The sequence below is a fragment of the Lynx canadensis genome, chromosome C1 (assembly GCF_007474595.2).
Source record: "Lynx canadensis isolate LIC74 chromosome C1, mLynCan4.pri.v2, whole genome shotgun sequence".
Taxonomy (NCBI): Eukaryota; Metazoa; Chordata; class Mammalia; order Carnivora; family Felidae; genus Lynx; species Lynx canadensis.
Genome location: NC_044310.1, coordinates 75,174,640 through 75,188,461, shown reverse-complemented (window position 1 = coordinate 75,188,461; position 13,822 = coordinate 75,174,640). Strand labels below are relative to the sequence as shown.

Here is a 13,822-nt window from a genome sequence, read left to right as displayed (position 1 = left end):
AAAATGACTCATGGTATAGAAAATACTTGGGGCGCCTGGGTGGCTCAGTCGGTTAAGCATCCGACTTCGGCTCAGGTCGTGATCTCGCAGTCTATGAGTTCGAGCCCCGCGTTGGGCTCTGTGCTGACAGCTCAGAGCCTGGAGCCTGTTTCGGATTCTGTGTCTCCCTCTCTCTGACCCTCCCCTCCCCCATTCATGCTCTGTCTCTCTCTGTCTCAAAAATAAATAAAGGTTAAAAAAATTAAAAAAAAAAAAGAAAATACTAATAACAAGAAGAAGTTAACCAAAATAATGAAATAGAAATTCCACAGTGGAATAGTATAAGAACTGGAATACAAAATATACTACAGTGGCTCAAAAACCAGATTTGATCTGGCAAAGGGAAGATCTGTGAACTGAAGATAAATCAACAGAGAGAACCCATTTTGAGCAACAGAAAAGAAAAAGGAATTAAGAATAATAGAGCCTCAGAGACTGTGAGGCATCACCAGGCATGCAAATATAGGCAGAATGGAAGTCTCATCAATAGATAAAAGGTAGAAAGTGTTAGAAAAAATATATGAAGGAATAATAACCAGAAACATGCATAATTTCTGAAAAACATTAATCGACTCATTCAAGAAGCTCCATGAATTCCAAGACATAAAAGTACAACAGAATGCACACCTACAGACATCGTAGTCCTGGAAAAGGATCGAGTCTAGGGAGGACTCAAACTACCCACATTTTGACTTCAGTCTGTACTTTCTAACTGATTAAGTTCTCTTAAGACCAGCAAGACCCTGGGTGATTGACCCCAAGACGATGATCCACCTGACCTTTGCTGCCCAGTTGCACCTACCTACCACTTTGTCCCACATTTTCCTTACATGAACCTGGAAATATTTTTTGGCACTTTGGGGACAGCCTTTGGGACACAAGTCCACTGTCTTCCCAGTGTCAGCCTCCCTGAAACAAATTCCTTTCCTGACTCGCCACCACTCCTCTCTCTGCCTTTGGGTTTTGTCAATGGCCAGCTGCCAAACCTAGTCTGCTTGCGGCCCCTGGAGCCAGCAGCTCTGTGCCCTTGGTCTCAGGCAGCAGTCCCTTTGTGGACAGGCGAGCTGGGGAGAAAATAAAGCCGGTCTGGTGCAATTTCCTAGGGCCTAACTGCAGAGTCATTGGGCTGCTCTCACTTGCTTCACCCTCATACCTTCTCCGGCTCTGGCGTCTGGGTTCCAGCAGGTTTTCCCCAAATAATTAAAAATAGCATGAAGTGCTTTTACTTTCAGGTTCAGCTTTACGCTCATTTCCTTTCTTAACAACCTCAGTTTGTTTTCAGCTTCTGTGGGGGAAGAAAACAGCAAGGGTGAGTTAAGAGGTACCTGGATGCTCATTCTTGAACAGAACAGCAATCTATGGCTCAGGTATGTTCATTTCTAAACTGTCTTTTACATGCACTTTAGGTTTGGGCTTAAAACCCTAATTTCTGACATAAACACGAGAACTCAGAAGAGGAATGCAATAGATACATGTAAATATGTAAGCTATAAAACCTTGTGTTTGAGATTTTCCACTTAATGCTGTTACATATTCTTGTTCTAAAATCTACACATTAAAAAAAAAATCTGAATTACAGAGGAAGTTTAAGACTGCAATGAATTCTTACACACCATTCACTTGGATTTGCCCCTGTGGTGATATTTTGTGACATCTGCATGCTCTCTTTCTAAATAGATATGTAAGTTTTTCTATTAACATTCTTATTCTGATTATTATTTGGAGCAATAAGTAACAGAGGCTGTGACTCTTCACCACTAAATACTTTGGCACATAGATCTTGGGATCCAGACATGATTCTACTTTCTTTCTTTGGACCCATCTCATTCCCCCACAGCCATTCCTACCTCTCCCTCCGGCTACTATTCCGTCACTCTGGTAAGGACATCCCTGGCCATCCTGCTAATGCTTGCAGTGAATTCTCTGGGTATTTAACATAGCTAACCTCTCCCTTCTTCTAGGGCTCACTCTGTCTGTGTTGCCTCTGAAACCCCATGGTCTGCCAGTGCTGTTACCCCTTATAGTTCCCAGAGGCTTTTCTTCTTTTGTATTCCCAAACTGAAGTAAGTCATCTCCACTTGTAATTCAATGAACCCCTGTCACTCACATCTCTCTCTCTCTCCTCAGGATTATTTCAGTTTAACCGGTCTACCATGTGTCCAACATGGGGACCGGGCAGAGAACAGAATAGTCAGGACACCTTTCTCCTCAAGCTTAGACCTTAGTGGAGATGATTAGAGTTGTGATCAACAGTAGAGTATAATCCTTGTTGCATTGTCCGTCATCTTCCTAGTTTGAGATGGTTACTGGGAAGTAGTGTTAACTATCCCCTTGTAACCATTCTTCCTTTCTCCCCTACTAATAGAACTCCTGCTTCTTTGCCATGCACATAGTTTCCCAGAATAATGATGGCAATTCCAGCCTCTCTTGTGGTTGTGTACGGGAATATGGATAACCTAAGAAGCGATTTAGTTTACATAGACTTTACATAGTAAGGTAAAGAGTTAGTATTCTCTGCTTAGAATACAAATGACAGCACACCAGGGACTGCCCCTTACAGATGGTTGAGCATATGATAGGATCTGAAGCTTCCATCCTTATGAAACACAACTACATACCATCCCCAGACTACTAACCCTGAAATTTATGAGGGAGAAATAAACGTAAACTGCTTATGACACATTTCTTTCCTAACTGTCGCAGCTAAGCCTAATTCTAACCTAATAGTTATCTTAGTATCACTCTGAGGGCAGGGGCTGCAGCTTATTTATCTTTTAATCCAAGCACACAAGCACAACATGTGGCAAATAATAGATGTTCAACCAATGAGTTGAAGTAAAAAAAAAAAGGGGGGGGCACAGTGAATGGGACTAGATATCAAGGAATAAACATATGAAAAGATATCTTTCATAAACCTGAGCTGAACTGGAGCCCTTGGTGAAGCACTGAGCTGTGCCAGGAGAGAGCCAGGTCTAGAAACTGCTGAGTGGTTTGCGGCTGTCATCCTGACTCTGCAGAAACAAGAGGAGCCCATCGGGTCACAATAATACTTTAGAGCAGGTATTGTGAAGATAGGAGAGTCAACAGAAATCCCGTAGAAGTTACTAATCATGACATATGGGTAACCAATGTTTTTGAAGAAAATTATCTTGCCAGGTAATTGGGTGCCAAACATAGAATAGTAAAACAGACCTTCAGGCTTCTAGTCATGGGTCTATCATTTATTCACTATGTGCTTTTGGCAAATACCTTACTTTGACTTTCTGATCTCATTTGCAAAGTGAGTAGAATAAGCCTACTTTGCAGGTTCTTGTTAGAATCAATGAGAGCAACACATCAGAGACTGGTGATACCCAGGATTTTGTCTCTAGCTTCATCAGAGATTTGGAGAATAATGCAGGCAGCACTCTGCAGATGGCCAATGGTAGCCCGCATTTTGTGCCATGGAAAAGTACAGAAGTGCTGATGTATTCATGCTTCGGATAACTCTGAGGCTAGAGAATGACTTTGTGGTCTTATTTTACTGTGAAGCTCTTCTGGGTTTGCAATTTTCCATTGTATCTGAGGAGACAACCTGTATGAGAAATGCTCTTCTCAGAGATTAAATATATGTAATATATAAAATATAAAATATGTAATATATAAAATATATAATATATAATATATATATTATTCCCAAGAAAACTAAATTTCCAACAATTCCTCAAAGTCAGTAGAATTTTAGTAGGAATATATACAATCTCATTTACTCTGCTTCACCTCATATCTACTTTATTTTTATTTTTATTGATATAAATGACATAACATTTTATAAGTTTAAGGTATAAAACTTGTTGAATTGATATATTTATATATTGCAACATGATTACAATCATATTAGTCTTAACTAACATCTCTATCATGTCACTTAATTATCATATGTGTGTGTATGTGTGTGCTTAGCAACTTTGAAGTTTATAATCTGGTGTTGTTGTCTATAATCACTATGCTGTGCATCTCTAGGACTTATTTATTTACTAGTTGCAAGTTTATACCCTTGTAAACCACAAACCTCCACTTCCCCCAACTCCCAGCCCCTGGTAATTACCCTTCTACTGTCTTTATGAGTTCAGGTTTTTTAGATTCCACATACAAGTGCTGTCATGGAGTATTTGACTTATCTCACTTACTATAATACCCTTGAGGTCCATACATGTCACAAACAGCAACAGTTCCTTATTTCTCATGCCTGAACAATATCCCACTGAATATATGTACAGAATTCCTTTATCCATTCATCTATTGATGGATATTTAGGTTTCCATATCTTGGCTATTGTCACTTATGCTGCAATAACATGAGAGTGCATATATCTCCTTGAGATCCTGATTTCAATTCTGTTAGATAAATACCCCTAAGTGGGATTGCTGGATAATATGGTAGTTCTATTTTATTTAATTTGAGAGAGAGAGAGAGAGAGAGAGAGAGAGTGAGAGAGAGAGAGAGAGCAAGAGAGAGAGAGAGCAGGTGAGGGGAGGAAAGGGAGGAAGAGACAGAGTCCCAAGCAGGCTCTGCACTGACAGCACACAGAACCTGGAGGGGGAGGTGAGGGGTTCAATCTCACAAATCATGAGATCATGACCTGAACCGAAATCAAGAGTCAGATGCTTAACTGACTGAGGCACCCAGATGCCCCATGGTAGTTATTTTTTAATTTTATGGAAACTCCATACTGTTTTCCATAGTGGCTGAACCAATTTACAATGTACATTTCTACCGTGTATGAAGGTTGTCTCATTTCTACATCCTCACTAATGATTATCTCTTGTCTTCTTACTATTAGCCATTCTAACAGGTGTGAGGTGACATCTCATTCTGGTTTTAAGATATCTCTTATTTTCCCGATGATTAGTGATCTTTTCATTTACTGTTGGCCATTTGGATGTCTTCTTTGGAAATATGCCTGTGTAGTTCCTCTGCTGATTTTGTAATTGATTCTTATTGTGTGGTTGTCTACTGTGTTTTTATGCCTCATTTGGAAATTCTTTTTCCAAAAGATATCAGAGCATGTTAACTGAGAATAGATACTGAAAAATTTTAAGTGCAGGGATCAGGAGGAAAACACTTATTTAGTAGGAGGAGATGGGATTTATAAAAAGTTTCAAACGTCATAGCATCTTTTAAAAATCATTTTAGAATTTATAGTTTCTAATTTTGAATCTCATTGATACCCTAAACTTCTTGCCTCATTCAGGGCTGGGGATTCTGGTGACCTTAGTGGATGCCTTCAACAGCGGAGCGGTTCCTTCTCTGGAGAACACGGTGATATCTGTGTCCTAGTGTGAGGACTCAGTGGCTCTGCAGAGTGAGGTTCCCACAGAAATGGTCGTGGCAGTACCAGACCTGGGCTATGGAGCAGCCCCCACGGAGCAGCCTCCCCAAAATGACGAGGAGTTATGGAAGAAGTACACGGTACTTAGTCTTAATAGTTGATTCTTCATGTTATCCCCTCTACCTAAAGGGCACCTGATTGGCCATAGATTAGCTAACATTCACAGCAGAAGGATGCTGATTATTCTGAATAAGAGAGTTAAAAGGACACTATTACTCTATTTTATCTCCTTCGCCTCCAAACTCCAGCACTTTATCTGGAAATCTGTCTAATCTCTGAAGCAAAGTCAGTACAGACACTCAGATGGCCTCCTTGACGGAACATCTAGTTTCCCTGTGGGCTTGAAACATGCTTCAGTTATTTTGAGTTGGCTGCTTTTTCTGTGCACTCTCACCCATTCAATCCAAAGGTCTCTGGGAAGACAGTTACCAGATCATTCTTTACCTTTATTTTACTTTGAGTTGTATGACTGTTAATCATGCCTTGTACATAGCACTACAGGATGCCATAGCTTCACAGAGCCATAGAGATTATATAATACAAACTCAGCATTTCACAAGGAAGGCTCAGGGAGTTCAGAAACTTAACCAATAGTCTTGAAGGAGTATTTCTGAGATGGTAGTAATTCAAGTTTCATTGAACAGTAATTCACACACCATAAGTTTCATGCAGTGAAAATGTACAATTGACAAAGATGTACAAATGTAAATGTACAGTGATTTCTTTCACACGAGGGAGGTGGTCTAAGAAATCTTCCTGGAAGAGGAGTGTGACATACAGTTTGAAAGATTTGTACATATTATCCAGGGTGGATGTTACTGGAGGAGTCACAAGCAGGAAAAAAAAAAAAAACCCATCATGTGAAAAATATGAAAGAATCTGAGGTTACACATCTGGAAAACTGCACTTTCTTCTGACTGGTGGAACCTAGCCCGAGTGGAGGGAAGCAGCATTGGCAGACGAGGCTGGAGGAATAGTGAGACAGGCAGGGTCTTAGAACATGCACGTAGGTGGGGTTGGGCTGGGGGGTGGGGAACAACTGGGGAATTTGATCAGGGCAGTTTTTTTCTCAGAATATTTCAACGGAAGTTCAGGTTAGACCTGCCTGATATGTCTTTGCCCTTTGTGGTTCCCAGAGTTTGGTGCAGATGAAGAAGGAACTAGAGGGAAGCTGCATGAAGAAAGATGAGCTTCTCCATGAAGCACGAGAAGCCTTAGCAGGTATGGGGAGGGCTCTGGGCATGATGGGGAGGGAGGTTCCTGCCAGGCCCTCTGAGACCTCTGACAGGAAGATCTTCTCGAAGCAAGGAGTTTCCTCTCCTGTGGAAGGCATGCTCTGCTAAATCTGAACATAATAAGACAAGGTGTGGTTGTTCGTCGGCCAGCCAGTCAGAGGGCCTTTCCCACCTTGTTCTCAAACCTGCCCTCGATGTGTGGTCACGAGTTAAATTTGGACATTTCTGTCTGCTCTTCCCAGACAGTTTGGTGTCTGAGAAAGTGGTGGTTGTGGGACAGGGGGTTGTTGCTTTCAGGCTTAACCGTTGTTTTCTTGCCTGGAGCAGAGGAGCAAGCCAAAAGAGAGACAGCTGAGAAGGAAAAGCGGCTTCTTGAGAAAAGGTGTAAAATGCTGCAGCAAAAGTTAGAGACTCTAGAAACAATTTTCCAGGAATCCATGGCCCAAATGAGAGAGGAGATAAAGAGAGAGAGAAAAAACCTTCTGAGAGGGCAGAATGAGAGGATTCAGAGGCTGGAGGTAAGCCTGGCTCGGGTCTGGGCAGTGACTGCAGAAGAAAGCCCTGGAACCCTAGCAAGGGAGGGCTGAAAGTTAAAGCAAAGCCAGACAGAGAAGCACTGCTGTCATTTACTGCACTCAATTCACTACAAGCCCTGAATCTGTAATGGCTTGTGTCAGGGCACGTGGGCTGTGTTCACGCTGAGTTTCTGGAGAGTCCCATAGGAACTTGTAGCTCCAAGAATTTCCGGAATATAAATCACCTTCCCAGGGCATGTGCTGCTGTTCTGAGGGATTCCTGGATGATCTCACGGAGCCAATATTAAATGGGGTCCTCAGATTTATCGTCGAAGATGTCCTAACTGGGTGTATGTAATAAAAGCAGCAATTGGTTCACTTTCCCAAGATTACTGCCAGTTTTCAGGCACCCTACCCACCCAAAGACCCTAAGATAGATCCCTGCTGACCTAAAACCATCAGATATGTATAGACTCAGAAGTGAGGGGGACTGATAGCTCCAAACCCCAGGAGAGGATGGCCTGTCTGAGTCAGCATGCGACATAGGGGAAATTCTCTCTTCTCCCGACTGGAAGTGTTTGCATCAGATTTCTCAACCAGCTTAGACATTCCCATTATTTCTAAGATGTGGGTGAGCATTTGTGCCATTCAGATGAAAGAGTCCCTCCTAAATAGCATTAATAGACTATCATACAATTGTCCTCACACCTGTTTAGCACCCTCGCAAAACCTTAGTGATGGATGAATATAAGTAAGGTGGTACTGTGCTTCTTATTCCCCAGCCCCAAACCAGGAGATATTCCTGCTGTAAATGATCTAATAAGAGAGAATACTTGAAAAAGGAAAATGCAGATAATTTTATAAATTATTAATATATAACCTTACTCCTGAAAGTTTGGGATCTTTAAATGTTTTTCTTTTATGAATGTATCACACAATTTTAGGCCCAAATAAAAATCATGACTGGTAACAAGCAACATACTGAAACTGACTGCACTCCAAAGATAATGGAGAACAATGACAGAGAAGATACTTCGCGGCCTTCGTGGTGGCCTCAAATTTGTGAGCTGCTACAAGAGTTGATTTTACTAATGGTCAAGTTTTTCTCTTGTATATAATTTCAGGTAATTTTCACAAGTTTTCATAACAGCTTTTTGATATAGCTTATTTTCACGCATATGTACCTTTTCTGTTTTTCAGCAAAATTTAACAGAAAAATAGAAAAGTAGAAAACAGAAAAAATAGAAATGCCCTACTATAGGGCATCAATGGTTGACAAAAGATAGAGTAAATGTGGCTGGACAGTTAATTTAAATGGATGTGGAAATAACTGATTAGAAGACAAAGAGAAGGTCAAATTTGTAGCCTCCTGGAAAGAAACACATTGGAATATATTTATCAAGAAGTGCTTCTGAAAGTTGTATCTGAATAATTACTCCAATAGATATCCATAGCGTGTTCTCGAGTAGGACGGGCCAGCACCATATGCAAAGCAATTCTTTCTTGGTTTACCTGTAAATTTTATGCATTGCAAGTTAAAATTTTAAAAAGGCTAATTGTAAAATTTAAATGGAGCTGATCAAAAAAATCAAAAGCCAAGACAATTCAGAAGAGGTACAATGAAATGTATAGATCTGCAAGAATTAGAACAGTGTGTCACCGAGCATAAATATAAAAACATAAGAACAGAACATACCGTGTAGTCTAAAAGTAGAAACCCCACCACATATAGGAATTAAGTGCATGTGAACAGTGTTATTTACATACTTATTTTTTTAAGCATATTTATTTTTTTTTTAGAGCAAGAGAAAGCACGTGCATGCACACACACACAAGCAGGGGAGGGGCATACAGACAGGGAGAGAGAGAATCCCAAGCAGAATGTGCACTGTCAGCCCACTGCCCCACGTGAGGCTCAATATCACAAATCATGAGATCACGACCTAAGTCAAAATCAAGTCAGTCATTTAATTGACTGAGCCACCCAGGCACCTCCCCCAGTAATTTAAAATAACACTTTTGGGGGCACCCGAGTGGCTCAATCAGTTAAACAACGAACTCTTGATTTGGGCCCTGGCCATGATCTCACAATTTGTGAGATAGAACCCCACAGGCAGCAGGCTGACAGTGCATTGTCTGCTTGGGATTCTCTCTCTCCCTGTCTCTCTCTGTGTGTGTGTTCATTCCCCCATCCCAAAATAAATAAACATTTTTAAAAAATAAAATAAAAAAGTAAAATCAGTGGGAACATACAGTTCAGTATGAACTACATAACAGCTGTTGTCAGACAACTGGAGAGCTGTGTAGAATAAGAAGGTGAGTAGATCTATTGTAAATTTTGTGTGAAGTAAGTTCCAGCTTGACTTCAGATGAAACATCAAAAAGCTCCACAGAAACAGTAAATGTCAGATTAATTATAAAATTATGTTGGAAAATCAAATTTATTTTTAAATGCCATAAACCCCAAAGATGTATAAACACTGACAAAAACTACATTAAAATAAAGATAAATTCATTATAGTGAAAAAGAACCTAAAGAAATTCAGAAGCCAATAATGTTCTGAAGAGACAGCCTTGATTTCTGTCAGAGGAAAGAGCTGATTTATATGAGTTATACATCATAAAGGGCCACAAATCAATAAAAGTGGACAAGCTTTGAACAGATAGCTTATAGAAAAGCAAGATATTCAAGTAACTCAAAATAAGAGAAATGAAACAAAACTATAAGATGCAATATTTTACCTCCCATGCTATCAAACTGTGTTCCCAATGTTTCTGAAAACCTGTCCTTTCATGGAAGCCCAAATTGTGTAATATCTATTGCAAATTGTGTCTAATATATATTAAATGTTAATAGATGTCCATTTTAGCACCACATACTCAGTTTTAAGGTATACACACACTCTCTCATACACACACACAGTCATGAAAATTGTGTATTGATAACATGTCCATTGTGGCATTGTCTGTAACTCTAAAGATTGGAACTACTTATATGTCTATATGGGAGTGGTAATGTAAATTTCAGCACACTTCTACAATAGAAGATTATATAGCCAGAAAATTGAGAAATAGCACGATTTGTAATGACACAGAACAACTTACTAGATCTATTGTAATATGGAAAAACTGGGGTGCCAACCAATGAGACTAGGGCACTATTTCTGCAAAAAAAAATGGAATTCATAATACTTATTTGTATACACATGAGGAACTAGCACTGTTGGTTGCTTCTAGGGGAAACTAGGTTTCTGAGATCAGGAATGAGAGGAATACTTATTTTATTCGGTATAAACCTTTGTATCTTTGGAAATTTTACAAGGAGTATGTAATACTTGTTCAGGAGTATAAGAAAAAAAACCAACGATGCTGTTTATGGTGATGATGGTGGTGGTGATGATGACAATGATGATGGTATTTAGGAAATTTTACATTCTTAGAAAAGCATCAACCAGTTCAAAAGAGAGGTGTAATAAATAGTGAGGTCCAATACTGGGGGGAAAAACATATATCCTAATCTTGTTTATATTATAGGGTTGAATTCTACTTCCTTAAATTCTTTGAAAAATAAGGTCTGAATAAGAATATGATGCAATTCTGAAATCCCAGCTTGTGTGTCTTCACTTTCCAACTTCAAATTACAGTTTTAGATGTTAGTTGTATAGTGTGTCTGCAGTGTATCTTGATGTTTTTAGACTTCCCTTTAAGCTGATGTTTGCATGCTTTGCTTTTGTTATAATGAACTACTTCCAACTGCACAAGCTTGACATGTTAACACCTCTATTCTAGATACCTGTGCACAGTATTCAGACTTCTTCCAACAACCTCTACGATCCTCAACTTTATGTTGCAGACTGGTTTCTCCATGAAGTCTTGGATTTCCTGAATCCTCTAAAGCGGGTTGGGTGGCCCTCCTTTGTGATCTCGTTGTACCTATGGCATGATTTTGAAAACTTAAGTTACCCATTGACTCTGTTTCGCTGATGATACCTCACTGCTAGGGACAAGTTTATCTTTATCATTGTAATCTTAGTTCCTATTTGCATGTCCAACACTTGATCAGTAACTGCAAAATGATGGTTGAACACATTCCCCACTCTCTAAAGATTCTTCTTTAACAAAAGGTTTATTTATTTTTGAGACAGAGAGAGAGAGAGAGAGAGAGAGAGAGAGAGCGAGCATGAGTGGGGAAGGGGCAGAGAGAGGGGAAGAATGAGAGAATCCCAAGCAGGCTCTGCACTGTCAGCACAGAGCCTGATGTGGAGTTCGAACTCATGAACTGTGAGATCATGACCTGAGCTGAGATAAAGAGTTAGATGCTTAACTGACTGAGCCGCTCAGGTGCCCAGTTCCTGTTTTCTATATATATCCTCACTAATTATGACAGATGCTTTAAAGGACCCTTAAAACAAAGGGTATAGTTTTTGACATAGAGAACAAAGACAAAAGGAGATGTAGATAAAATTAAATTTCCTCATAACCTGCAGCCCAATGACAAATACTTGAGACAGGGAGAGTATGACATTCCTCCAGGAACTCCCAACTGTGTTAATATTAATGCTTTGCTAGTGGCAGAAACAACCTTACCTCGACAATAGTCAGACTTCCACGATCTTGTAAGTCTTCTTTAATATATGAAAATCCTCTTGGAGACTTTCTTTTTCTCTACCCCTCCCACCTTAAAAGTATGTAATCAATCACTCCTCACAACCCCAGTACAACTCTTTCTCTCCAGGAGTCCTGTCCCTGTACTTCAATTAAAGACACCTTTTTGCACCAAAAATGTCTCAAGAATTCTTTCTTGACTGTTCACTCCTGAACCCTACATCAAATCACATAAGTTTTAAGATTCTAATACAAAGGGTGTGGAATGAATTAGGACTACAATTCCTAGGAAATAGGACTGTGAGGATACGCATGCTAATTGAGACTTGCTACAGTGTTCTTCCTGAGAGAAGGGCTGATTCATCATGTATTCAGTTCGAGTTTCCTATGACAACTACTCATGAATGACATCACTCACTTTTGACTCACAGGTCAAAGGAAAACATTTAAAGGAAAATATGAAAAGATACTCAACATCACTCATCATCAGGGAAATGCAAATCGAAATGACAAGATATCACCTCACACCTATCAGAATGGCTAAAATCAACAACACAAGAAAAAACAAGTATTGGTGAAGATGTGGAGAAAAAGGAACACTCGTGCACTGTTGATGGGAATCTACACTGGTGCAACCACTGTGGAAGACAGTACGGAGGTTCCTCAAAAAATTAAAAATAGAACTACCCTACAATCCAGTAATCACATTACTGGGTATTTACCCAAAAAAAAAAAACCATGAAAACACAAATTCAAAGGGATACATGCACCCCTATGTTTATGGCAGCATTATCCGCAACAGCCAAACTATGGAAGCAGCCCGTGTCCACTGATAGATGAAGGGATAAAGAAGATGTGGTATATGATGTGGGAAACAAAGGCAAAAGAAAAAAATTACATTTCCTTACAACTTACAACCCATTGGCAAGTCCTTGAGACAGGCAGAGTGACCTTCGTCTACAACTCCACTCCCTCAATGATGATACTTGGCTGAGGGCAAAAGGCAATCTTAGCTTAACATTATCCTGACCTCCAGGATCCTGTAAGTCTACTTTAACATATAAAAATTCCTTTGGAAACTTCTTTGATCTCTACCCCCCAAGATATAGGTGGGCAATCCTATTCCAACCTTATGTGGCCCACTGATATACATCTGAAGGGTCTCATGACTGAGTTTTTACTAAATGGTAATAAATGACCTTTTCCTAACAGCAGCTAGCCCCCTCCAGGTCCTTAAAACCTTGTTTCCAAAATACCTTGGAGATTTATGCTATCTCTAACCCCCGCCCAACCTGAAGGTATATAATCAGTCACTGGTTTCAACCCCAGTATGACTCTTTCTGTCCACTGGACCTGCCCAATATCTAATAAAAAAGAGATCAATGAAGTTGTTGCTGATATCTCTTTATGCTTATTTATGATCCATCATCCTTGAATTACTCACAATCAGGGAATTTTTCCTATATGAATATTCCTTTTTATCTGATAAACCCATGTGCCCTTCCGATGTTTTGAAATTGCAGTTGTTTTCTTCATTCCCACATGGATACATTCTTTCTGATTTTAGTAGTTTTCCATATGTCCTCTCTAACGACTTGACACAGTCATGTTGCAAGGATGTGTAACATTTTTTGTGTGTATAATTTTAGGTAGTGTTTTGGTGAGGGCTTCAAGAAGCTCCAATTAACTACATATACTCTAAACTTCCATTAGGGATTTTAATCAGCTTGTCTATTAAAAAAATCAAATATATTCATATTCTAGGGTTTTCAAACTGAGCTGTTATTCTTAGGGATAATTTAATGTGACAATGATGAGGAAGCAAAAGGCAAGCTGAGGGCAAGACACAAGATAACACCCTGCAACACCCCCCCTCCACCAGGTGGGATATGTGTGACATTCCTTAGGTACTCCTGGCTTCCCAAAACAAAGGAAAGGGAAAAACAAATGGTCAACTGATAGAGATCACAGTAGTGTAGGACATGAGTCTCCATCAGTTGGCAACTGTCTTCATGATTTATAAGAAAAAAGCAATCTCTAGAAACCTATAGATGCAA

General features: G+C 39.7%; 1 protein-coding gene across 1 annotated transcript; it reads left to right on the top strand.

Moving 5' to 3' along the window:
• Positions 1-1,098: 1,098 nt before the first annotated feature.
• LOC115520530 (guanylate-binding protein 6-like) lies at positions 1,099-11,365 on the top strand. The gene is made up of 6 exons (XM_030324979.2): positions 1,099-1,406; positions 5,273-5,490; positions 6,547-6,631; positions 6,973-7,163; positions 8,105-8,284; positions 10,950-11,365. The coding sequence occupies exons 2-5, from the start codon at positions 5,401-5,403 to the stop codon at positions 8,276-8,278; spliced, it is 540 nt and encodes a 179-aa protein (XP_030180839.1). The 5' UTR covers positions 1,099-1,406; positions 5,273-5,400; the 3' UTR covers positions 8,279-8,284; positions 10,950-11,365.
• The last annotated feature ends 2,457 nt before the right edge of the window (positions 11,366-13,822 follow it).